The 12,785-nt window shown below is 31.9% G+C and overlaps 1 protein-coding gene across 1 annotated transcript; it reads left to right on the top strand.

The window, feature by feature from the left end:
* Positions 1-1,407: 1,407 nt before the first annotated feature.
* On the top strand, positions 1,408-12,331 carry LOC112593697. Its single transcript, XM_025338209.1, has 3 exons — positions 1,408-1,515; positions 10,622-10,713; positions 12,003-12,331. The coding sequence occupies exons 1-3, from the start codon at positions 1,495-1,497 to the stop codon at positions 12,118-12,120; spliced, it is 231 nt and encodes a 76-aa protein (XP_025193994.1). The 5' UTR covers positions 1,408-1,494; the 3' UTR covers positions 12,121-12,331.
* The last annotated feature ends 454 nt before the right edge of the window (positions 12,332-12,785 follow it).

The following is a 12,785-nucleotide window of genomic DNA, read 5'->3' as shown; positions in this document are numbered from 1 at the left end:
TTTCGCGCATAAAAAATAATGAGCACGACTCCCGTATATATAGTATAATATTCACTCTTAATCGCCCCGCACAATAATAACTATAACGATTTCCCTCGGAATACCGTTTTATTTTGTTTTTATATTTTAAACAAGTTTTTTTTGCGGGAAGGGGTGGTGTGAAACACCAGTTGCATGTCTCCCGCCGAAATAGAAAACTCGAGCCCGCACAGTCCATTCGTGCGTAATATTATTATTATTATTATTATTATTATTAAACAAAATCTAACGGTATAAACCAATCCGTTATGTACCGTTTCACTTTTACTCTCAATGTCGCAAAATGGCACTTTCTCCGCGCCATACCTCAGCGCGTGCGAACATAAATATAATTGTAATCTAATTTAATATCTACCACTACGGTAAACAATACAACAGGGTTATTCAACATTAATCGTCTGATTTCAAATACTCGTGTATTCTTAGTTTTCGGGTCTATATTAATATAATACATTAAATAAAAAAATAATATTTCAAATTTATCTAACGGCATCTATAAATGTTTTACATGATATCCATTGCAGGGAACACGAATAACTATTTCTGTCGGACTCAAATCCATAGTCTACGTAGGTATATCCGTTGTAATCAAAATTGATTTCATTAATTTTTAGCTACTCTATGGTCGATGATGGGGAAGAAGGGAAGCCAGATAAAAAACATCGAACGATTCGTTTCGAATAATTCTACAGCACAATATCGTCCGCTACGTTTCCGAACAAGAAGAAAGTATATAATATATCAACCGCTACAATATGATAATGTAATAATATAATATCACGATTTAAACGTTTTTAAAATAACATCATATCAATTTTATTATTAGCTGATAGCGCAACGACATAAAAATACGAGAAACTATTCTCGAGATAAAAAATGTAATTTTTTTTTTTTTAAGAGATAACAATTTTCCCGGGTTTTTTTTTAGTTTTGTTCGTAAATTAAATATGCCTACCTATATATTATATCGTCTAACACATCGCCTCGCACCGACAGATCACAATAATACGTGGACACGTGGCCGGAGTGCACACAGATAATGGGCGAACGATCTCGGACGACTTTGGGCGGGGATTGCGAGGAGGCCAAAAACAAGAATCGCCGACCAGATACCGCGGGTGAATCACCCGTAATGTAAAACAGTATATCTTACATACCCACGCGCGTTTACCCAACTACGTCATCTACGTTGATGGGTATACAAACGCATAGCCATAGCGCATTACCCGATGCGCTATACTTATTACATGTCGTTATTCTGTGTACGTTGGGTATATGGCCGCAGTTTCGGAAACAACCATTTCGGATGCCCTCGAACCGGACAGCCGAGACCGAGTGAAAGTCACTTTCACACGTCTCCGGGCGTCCCCCGCACGCGCGCTCGCGGAACCGACTGCCGCGACGGCAGTTCAGTAGCCATCGGACAGCGATCATGCCAGCAAGCCGATTCCCGACATGCCGTCTCTGAACCGATTGGTAAGTACCCAAACATTACATTACGTTAAACGAACACGCTCTCCGCGAGACGCCGCACCGTTAGGTCTGAGATGCGATGGAAATCGCGCGCGCGTGCGCGCCGATTTTATTACTTATGTATAAAGGTTGTACGTGGTCACTTGTGTGGTATATATTTTTGTACCTATATTTTTATGATATAGTGCACACGTACGTTATGCTGCGAACGGACGTATGTGAGGGCTGCGACCGTTTCGAGAACCGAAAAATGATCACGTCCCGCATTTGCGGCTTTTAAAACGAATTGTGATAGGACGTACGTATGATATATTTTATAGGTTTCTGGCAATCGATTTACGTGACTGTCTATATACGTCTGTACATATACGCAATTTCAAAACAATCCTCAAAGTCGTATTCCTTTTGTTTTTGCCACCGTCAGTCCCTTTAAAACCTGGCCAGGTGTACCTCCGCATAGTTACGAAGTCTTACCAGGTACACATCTATCATAGTAATATATTATCGTATTATACTATGTGTTCAGCACTTCTACGCCGCAAGTTTTTGAAGGTCCATAAGTATTTCTCTGTAAGAAATAAGCTCAAAAGATTATCACGCGAACGGTTGACCGAACCCTATAGATATCGATTTTGGCTATTATAAAACCACTAAAACCACATATTGTATACGAGATTGCCGATCAATCTAACTTTGTGGCGGTTCACGAAAAACGTTGAATCGTGACGCTATCGTGTGTACATATATATATATATGGTTATCCTCATCGTATTCGCACACTACGGCTCGAGAACAATGATCGAAAAGAATTTTATCCTAGTCTTATTGGAAATGATGCGGAATTACATAACCAAAATTAGGGCTTAAGTTGAACGTTTTAGTTTTTAGTCACAAATTGTTATGTTGTAACAATATTCTTAGTGTATTTTAGAGTAGTTTTTATACAAACATTTAATGCAATAAACAATATTTTCGTATAAAGAGTATGTACCGGTACGGTACTCGGCAAATAATAACAGAAGGTTCAAATATATTAAAAACACAAACTTTATCGACATTGTGTGTTCAACATACGTTTCGAAATCCTATATTGTTCGATGTAATTAATTCGATTGGATTCCGTTCCGTTGGGATGTGTCGTATCCTAAGGTATGAAGACGTGTAAGTGCGCGTACATTTTTTTTCGTTCGGTCAGTTCGATCCCGCGCGTCCTAAATTTATGACAATAATAACATAATAACAATATAATATAACCTGTTGCGTGAAACGGTAATACTATATATAATGATAACGCGCTCGACTCCTCCCCTGCGAGGGACAGACCCGACAAGTTGCGACCCCCCGCAATATGCGTCGGCGGTGGTGGGTGCAAACTTCACCACTTTTTCTTTTCTCGTTTTCGTTCCGGGCGTATTTCCAAGCAGACTTGACGCGAGCTTTTTCCGCCGTCATTATTACTATTACTATTATTATTATTATTATTATTATTATTATTGTTGTTGTGCCTAGAAAATTATACACAATATCGTGGGTACAATCGATGCATGCGGCATAATAAGCACACTTATTTTTTATATAAAATATATTGTATTATTATTATTATTATTATTATTATTATTATTATTATGGTATAAAAAAACACGTCACACGGGCGGCGACTCAGTGAAAGTGATCGGCTGCCGCCGCCGCCACTGCTATAAAAGCGCTGCACATTGTCAATGTGTGAGTGTGTGTGTGTGTGTGTGTGTGTCGGTAGGACGTCGCGATAGCGCGCGTGTGCATGTTCTGCGCGGCTGCGGCGGCGGCGGGTGACCTACTTTTGTTACGGACTCGCGGCCGCCGCCGTCGCTGCTGCCACCGAGTGAGCGACTTGACGCCGGCCTGTCAAGTCGCCCGATCGTTCCCGGGCGATCCCGCGGAGCGCGCGAAAAAAATATTTCGCAACAATGATTACGTGAGACGTCTCGCCGCCGCCACAGCACACGACAGTAAGTCTTTGTTTTTTTTTTTTTTTTTTAGTGTGATTTATGTATACGTTTATATTATGTTTACCGCCCACGAAACACCGTGCGTGTTCTGATTAATTTTTAGGATAATTTTTTTTTTTTGTTTCCCGACGGTTTAAGTACCTTTTTTTCCGTCCAAAGTTTTCGCGTCCGTTTGTAGGTCATCGCGGAGGAGCGGGTCGTCCGTCAAGGTCGTCGACGGCGGTCCCTTCGTAAGTAACCGTCGCGCCGCCGCGGGAAAGGATACATATGATAATATGAACTCGACGCTCGTCGCAAAATAAGTAGGTCAAATAATCGCGCGCACAGGGCGGATGGTGAGTGTCCGATTGTGTTCGATTTGTTTTACTTTTGTCTTTCCGTTTCTGCGCTATCGATAATCTCGAGCTCATGTGTTGCAACTATATATGTATTATATATAATAGATTTAATACAATAGTATACTTGACAGTTCGTAAACACGACCTCATACGTGGTCCAATTTTGTAGTTTTTACACTATACGACGAAACTTTATACCTACTGAGTACCTAGGTAAACATAATATTATTTTAAGTACACGCTGAATAATAGTTTTCGGAAATACGATCTGGAAACGCTCGCGAAATAATTGATCGTAATTATAACGATGCGAGACTATAGGTATATGTTTTCAAGTATCAAATGCGGATTTGTAATGCGTACCTACCTATATATTTTTTTTTACCAGTTCGACGACAAACCGGCTAGTATTCGAATGCAATCACATAATGTATGATAATGCATATATGCTGATACGAAGTGATATAATCCATGTACTATTGTACTCGTATGTGTAAAGTCCACCGAGTGCTCACTCTAAAAATTTTTCCGTTTTAATTAAATCACCGTCCAATTGCAAACTTATACATTACATCATGATATATTATTATACAATTATTATTATCGATTTGAAAATATATATAATTTTAACCGTCTGCACCAAATGTAAGGGCCGCGTTCTACTTTTTCTTTCGTAACACGGTTTACGGAAAAATCGACCTGACCTGTAAAAAGAGGTCACTTATCGATGTATTGTATTAAAGATAAAATAAATCATATGAACATACATTTTTAAATATAAATATTTACAACAACCACTATAATTTTTAAGTATAAAATAAGTTCCCGTTAAACGTATTTGATTTGTATAAAATGTATACACTTAACGTTTTTAATTATTATAGCCTATAAGTATAATAAATCAAATTAATCAATGATGTGGTAAAGAAAACGATAGAATGTGTAAAATGACTTAAATTATATAATAATTTTAAATTAAACGCAAATGATGGATAAAACTTTCGACGCATGTCTATGTACACTATTATATTTGTTTTTCAACACGTATTTGAATGTTTTATAACGTTTATAAATATTATGTACCTATATACGTATTTCTGTTTCGATGATTTTCATATCATAGTAATTAATTACATTGTCCTTACTCAAAGTGTATATTAATGAAATCGCAAAAGCAATATTATTATAATTTGCACACACTGTAAATGTATTATAATGCGTATTATTGCAACACGTACCAATAAAATTGTATTATTTAATATGTTATGTGTTTTTAGTGTAAGTAGTTTACAGTCATATTATTTATTCGTCATCCGCAGAATAAATAAATTCTAGTTTTCCGGATTTTATAGCCGATTAAGTTTATATACTGAGTCATTAATCCTTTTAATTATGAAAGCTCATTAATTTAAAAATGTTGACTATTTTTGAGAAATATATTGTACACGTAGTTCAAAGCCATTATACAAAACATAATTTCTAACGTTATCATAGTTTAAATTTTTACTTTTTTTCGAATGACAATTTACAACATACATTATAATCATTATATTAATATCATAATCTTTAGCAAATATTTTTTCTGGGAATTTTTATACATTAAAATTTAATTTTTAAAGATCGATAGCAGTTAATTAGTTATAACTTAAGTATTAAAAGTTTAGATAAGCATACTAACAAGGACAAACGTTTAGTATGATACATCTGTGTTATCCATACTGTTAATAAAAACTTCCAATACACTTATAACTAATTGACTACTCATTCGAAATTCGATTTTTAGATATAAAAAAATTCTTAGATTCGGAATATTCATAAAATACATATTATTTATTATATTTTTGAAAATCGATAAAAACTTTTTGAAATAATCATTTGGCATGTTCACTGCGCTTATATATAATTGTAATCGATTTTCGAACGCTATATTTATTAATGCCATTGATGTTTTCATTCGTCGCTAGTTTGAAAACATTCTTCTTCAATTGTATACAATATACATTCACTCGGTTTGTATAGCTACTCGGTACTTACGTAAATAGTTTAAGCGTGGTGCAGCATTAATTGCTAGCTTTTATAGGTTTATTCAATAGACAATGTGGAATCTATACGGTCGTATTTACACAACCGGTAAATAGTTAACACTATTTTGAATGTATAGGTTCTATTTAGGTATAATATGGAAAATAATATATTATCAATATTTCTACAAAATAAATGTACATGCATACATCGGCATAATTTGTATCCACTGTTAAAATGTGAAACCATCATACGTGTCAATGTACGAATTAGTAAGTTTTCAAAAAAAATAATAACAAATCTATACTTAAATGACAATGAATATTCATTTAAACAAAATTAGTTGCGTATTTTTAGAATTGTTTGTTTTTTTAAAAATCAACTGATTTGTGAATAACATTCATGCTAGATACGTGCTTCACAAGTTATGGTATAAAAATTGTTATTACCTACTTATGTTATGGCAATACAACCGTACACAATATTGCGGTAAGAACATTTCGTCAAGAGTCGCGAGGACAGGTAATGTAGGTAACGTTTTCTCCGTATATACTCTAAACACGCAAGCGTGGGCGGGTCATATATTCGTGATACGCGACCTGTTGCTAATTAATTGCTTCGTGATGAAAAAATTCCCTATTTATAAAATATTCTGATACTATTATTATCAACCTCGTGAAATCGCTGCGTTTTAGCAAATTTGTCAACCAGGTTTAATAATACAAGTATATTTATCATAATTAGATTTTCATTTTTTAAAACACCGTTTGTCATGCATTTCTATATAAAAACAAAAATACTTTACAAGTGAAATTGTATTATATCGTAACATATTTTATTATAATATCATATATTGTAATAAACAAGTACGTCGTATATACCTATTGCGATAATACTATTAGATTGTACGCAAACACAGGAAACGAAATAATACATATATATATGTTGATTCTATCTGTACAGTATTTGGTCAGTCTTTAAATGTAATTTTATATACATTACATTCTGTTTTAAAAAAACAATGCTGCACAATTGTTACACGGGCTGTACGTTATAATACAAATATAATCATTTATCAATGTTTGTATTGGTGGGAGTCAGAGAGGAACAAGGAAGTGTATACGTATTATACCTGTTCAATTTTTTTTTTGTCTTTAAATGATAGATAGTCGGATTATTAGAACTTAGGACTCTTGCAACGTAAATAAAAAATACACATGAATAACTCGCAAATAAATTGTTGTGAACATATTTAAACAAAAAAAAATATATATTTTTTTTCAAATAAAACCAAAATGCTATAGAGTATGAGCACAATCATGTATAGATTTTAAAGATGTATTTTACACCTAATAAACATAATAAATAGATGTTTTAAACAAATATAATATAATAGATACTCGTACTATTGATTTTTTATTTTAAATTCTTAAACTGTTTATTAACTTATAGATATATATCATACATAGTATACTTACACAATTTGGATTATTTTTCGTCTCAAATACTCAATTTTCCAAACTGTGTTCATCATTATTATGGCGTAAATAAAATATTATATTTTATAAGTATATAATTGATAATAGCCACTACAGTCACTATTACTACGGAGCAGTCATAAGTGGAACGCGGTGATGTTCGAATATAAATAATATACGAGTATATTATGTGATAACTTAATGTACCGAATAATTTTTTTTTTTTATCAAAGAATACTCATTTTTTCAAAATCTATTAACTTTGTTGAAAATACTCGTAGTATTTTACACATTTTCCAGTCAAAATAAAACAATTTTTTTTTTGGATTATATTTTTTATCGTTATAATTTTAAGTTTCTTACTTTTTTGAAATACAATATACATTTTTAATTTAATATTCTGAAGTAGAATATTTTTCGGAGTATTTTGGTAAATAAAAATTGAAATTTTGACGAGTATTTTAGAGATTGTAAGTTTTTAAAAAACAAATCTGAACGAAATAGTAAACCAACATTTTACTAGGTATCCCCAGTATTATTCTACTACATACCACTAATTTTTAAAAGAATTATACACAAAATAATTTATATTAAAAACCCGACATTGTCAATTGAAAAACAGAAGTTTGTGTCTCCACTTGACATACTTTAAATAGTAAAAGAATTCCGAAATATAGTCTTTAAAATTTTTAAAAATTTCTAAAATTAAATGTTCAATAACTTCACTGTATCATTGAGAAAAAAGGGAGGGGTGAGTATGTTTAGTGAACCATCTTATATATAATATAGTAAAAAATACTAGGCAATTTATTTATTTTTGTAACAATTAGGTGACTGATTTTACGTGTATATAATAAAATCCTTAAATATTTGTTCTGACCGAAAACGGCACGTTTAGACATACGACGATTATGGCTGAAACGTGTGATAAGAAATACCAAATTGTTACTGTTAATTTCACTTTCTCTGGTAGCCAGCGACCGCTCCATTATGTACATTTAAATAGAATTTTAATACATAAACATATACATGATAAGATATTATCGCTCGAAGTCTATAGAGAGTCGGTGAAATTTACAATTGATTTGTTAATTATTTTTTCTTTCTTTTCTCGGTTCGCCATTTATAATTCTTTCCTATAAAATAATAAAGATAATATTATTTTCTTTAACTACCGTCGTTTAGCTATAATTTGTCTTATTCTCACTCCATTCTATTGTAGATAACTCCTTTACCACCGATTTTTATTTCTTTTATTTTTACAAATTATATTTCAGCATCAAACGTCGCGCGTCGATCGATTAAAAATAACAAAGCAATACTAACAATGATTTAAGATTTCAACCTAATCTCAGGGCACATGACTATCCTAGAGCAACTTGTGTTATTATAATTTCTTTCGATTATTAATAGTACGTATATATTCAGTATATTGTATAATATATGTGCAATAGTCAATGCACAAAGTCGCATGGTTTTAAACGATTTTAAGTTTCAAACACAAAACTACATTATTATATATTTATGTGTATACCAAACATATCACTAATTTATGATTATATGGTTAATGACACGATAGCCTATACGGATCCCCGTACATCCGATCGATGAGAACAAACAACGCGAATTTTACATATTTTTCGAGAACTTTGAGTGTATTATAAATCTATAAACAGTTCGGCCATCTGCAAAAATGTATAAATACGACGCAGAAAACATACAACAGTAAGTACACACGTGGCCCTATCACTGAGTGTATATTATAGTCGTAAGAAAAATTATGATTGGCAAGACATAGGTACTCTGTATAGTACTCTGAGTACACCGAGAAAATATTAAAATATACGAAATGGGTGTCGTATATTATACAGGTCACGGGCCAGCTGTCCGTCCGTTCAAGTGTGCATATTTATTCGGTTTGAACGGGTGCCGTTTTATGAACTGTCATTCGCACCATTCTAATACTTTATTTATATATGCGACGAGAACTATAATCATTAACGAGTTTTTAGTCGCAGTTGACAATAACGAATTGTGATGTTATGTTAAATGCAAAAAGAACTGCACGCAAATACTGGTCGAAAGAGCGAATAATTAATAAGAAAAACAGATTATTAAAATATCTAATAATATTTCGAATACAGCGTTTAGATTTTTATTTTCGACAAGTGGACAACTTTTCACTCTTATTATTGATTGACGATTACATAATATTATAAAATCTTAATTTAATATCCTTCTGATCGCTTAATGTTTACTTATCATGATGTACAATTAGTGTAAAACGTTATAAATGTCCGTAAACAAGCAATCAAGTATTCAAAACCATAATCTATAGTAATAATTATTATTGTATTATAATATAGTAGGTATTTATATTAATGTTATCATTATTATTAATTACCTATACCAAACTCGAGAGTGAAAATAATCAAATTTTAGCGATTTGTGCGTTTCACAGTTATAAAGATGTGTGTTAAATAAAGTAGGTATTTAAAGGCTGTTGTGGTGTATGTGGTAATTCAAATCTTAACCATTGATGTAGTCACATATTATTCTTTATTATATAATCAAACCACGCATTGCAAAGTACTTAAAATATCGGATTATGTGTCAGCTAACTACCACCGTAATGATGTACATAATGGCAATCTATACAAAATACAATTGCGATGATATAACGTTTAAAATTATAAACACGCGTAATGTACATAAATATACACATCACTATAATTAAACACGCATGTCATATATATATATATATATATGTTCATACACTCCCGTCCTCATAACGCTTACAAAAAATAAATGTCTCAAAATGATTTTTATAATGATCTATGACCAACAATTTTATAATAGCATTATATATACAATAAATCTAAAACATTCTATTTATTAACGATAAAATGTTTTTATTTTTTTACTTATGAATGTTTTTTTTCTGTTTACGAGTTCGACCAATATATAATATATTATAAACTACAGGCTAAACAGCTATTGTAACTTGCGCGTTGTATTAATAATTGACCCGGCACAACGAGCCAAATGAATGGTGACGACTGTATGAACTCTTTCAAGACGACCTGCATCACATATATTATCTTAATACAATAATTAATGATACATTAATACGTATATATAATCTATCGTGTGTTATTTACAAACGCCTCTATTTGATGATTTTACGCACCGTATTACACGGGCGTGCACATATTGTTGTTAAAATAAATAATATTGCGATGAACATTATAATATATGATAACAATGTTACTTTTTTTTTTAGATTTTGCTGGCGCTCGCGTCGGTAGCGTTAGTCGTTTCCGTAGTCGGAGCGACATTGACACCCAGAGCACCGAACTTTCAATACTTCGAAAGGTACGTATGTGCAACTGCATCTGCAGCAGATACCCCCGTGGACAACACAATAATACATTATGATTATGAATAAAAGTGAATAAAAAATATCGCAAAACTGTGTACCTGTGTATCTATACAACGCGTCTTCTCGTTTTTTCCGCCTGTGATATAAATTATATAATACACATGTAATCTATGTCATGCATAAAAAAAATGAAATACGAATGATATATATTATGTATAAAAAAAAGTCATAAATGGTTTGCTGATAAAGCAAAGATAAATTCTTTTTTTTTTTTTTTTAAATGTATATTAATTAGAACTATTGTGTTTAGGGTTTAGTCTTGTGATTTGAGTAGTCACATTAAACACTAGCAAATAAAATAACTATACATAATAACTATTCAAATCAAAAACCTAATGTTCAAAATTTAAAAACAAAACTTTTGTGTTTTTATTATTACCTAACAGACATTTAAATATTTAAATATTTATAGTGTTTATAGTTTATTCATCAATAAACTGAAATTTTTTTGATCTTACAATATTTAAATAGGTAGTTACTATCTATAAACTTAAAAATTATGTAAACATTAAACATAATACCATTTTTGTAAAATATTGTACACATACACGTATTATACAAATGAAAAATAAAATACGGCATTTTTACATCATTGGACTCCTTAGTTCAGCTTAATAAAATAAGCATTCAATAACCTCCTAATCCCTAATACTCATTTTTCTTTACTTTTGACTTTCGAGAATATAAAAAGTGAGCTGACAATGATCGTCCAAATTTCCAATCGTGAATGAAAAGGAGTGACAACAGACACGATTTAAAGAAATGTTTTGAAAAATTAGGTGGTGTAATATTTAAAATTAGTGACTAGATTTTGAAATGCCAAATTTTTAAACATCAAACAAATATTTCGAGTGCCAACTGCTGACAGATAGTCTATTGACAATACATAACTTTAATTTCACATTTAAGAAGTAATCGGATCATGCGAAAAGTACCTAAATACAACTCTTACACCGATATCAGAATTCGATAATATCGGTGCGAATGCATTGAGCTTTATATCGGTGCAGAGTGGGTAAGAGGCGTTACATCCTCACAACCCCTCATGCATGTCTTGTCACTGGGCGAATTTATGAAAATCCTCTACAAACACAGCACTGCTGTACATTCCTGAAACTGCGCATAAATATATACAAACGAATATAATAAACTATAATACAAAAAACATTATGACTTAATAACATCATTGTATTAATAATTGTGTGTGTTTCTGATTTTTCAGACCCAAGTATAGATATCCGTACTATGATGAACATGGCCGCGGCCGACTTTTGTACGGTTACGGCGGACCGGACTTGTACCAATACAAGTCCTACTCGCCGTTGGAAGGCATTCATTGACAACTGCATTGAATTAACTTACCGCCGCGCCATCACCGTCTCAGCAATCACCACGGCTCCGTGATGGCGGTGGTTTAGTTTCACTCGCCGTTCAGACGTGTCCCAGTAGTTTTCGGTGTTTTAACATTAAGCGTGTAATTTTTGTAAACACACAAATTCATAATATAATTAGACAAAGAATAGAATTTTTTTAAATTAAATTTTAAAAAATCAAATTAAAAAAAAAATCATTTTAAATTTAATAATAATAGTAATAATAATGTTGGATTATATAAAATTAGAATATTATAACTAAGAGAAATCCTCTGACGAGGCTCGCTGGTGGTTCGAATGTTACCAAAAACTGGCAGCAGACACGTTTGCATTTTTTTACGAATTTAATATAAATATTTAAAAAATAAAATCGATAAAAGGCTTTAAAAAAAAATACAAACGCCAACATCGATTCGAAAAATTCGTAAACAAATAGCCTAATAGAAAAAATAACGGTCTGCCGTCCGGTTATATCTTAATAAGTAGAATCGTATATTATGTTAAATTTTAAGCAAAATAAATAAAACGACGATTATCGTTAATTATCGGTTTTCGTTTGTTTTTTTTTTTTTATCTATATTATAATATACTCTCCATATATATTCTAATAAATATAATTACCTATATGTATG

The sequence above is a fragment of the Melanaphis sacchari genome, unplaced genomic scaffold (genome assembly GCF_002803265.2).
Source record: "Melanaphis sacchari strain LSU unplaced genomic scaffold, SCAv2.0 Contig20_pilon_pilon, whole genome shotgun sequence".
Taxonomy (NCBI): Eukaryota; Metazoa; Arthropoda; class Insecta; order Hemiptera; family Aphididae; genus Melanaphis; species Melanaphis sacchari.
This window is presented reverse-complemented; position numbering and strand designations above follow the sequence as displayed.

Bases quoted from the DNA above. Each gene is read 5' to 3' on its own strand.
- LOC112593697 (XM_025338209.1), top strand. From the start codon at position 1,495: ATGCCGTCTCTGAACCGATTG. The intron at 1,516-10,621 runs GTAAGTACCCAA...TTTTTTTTTTAG, and splicing joins TGCCGTCTCTGAACCGATTG to ATTTTGCTGGCGCTCGCGTC. The intron at 10,714-12,002 runs GTACGTATGTGC...CTGATTTTTCAG, and splicing joins AACTTTCAATACTTCGAAAG to ACCCAAGTATAGATATCCGT.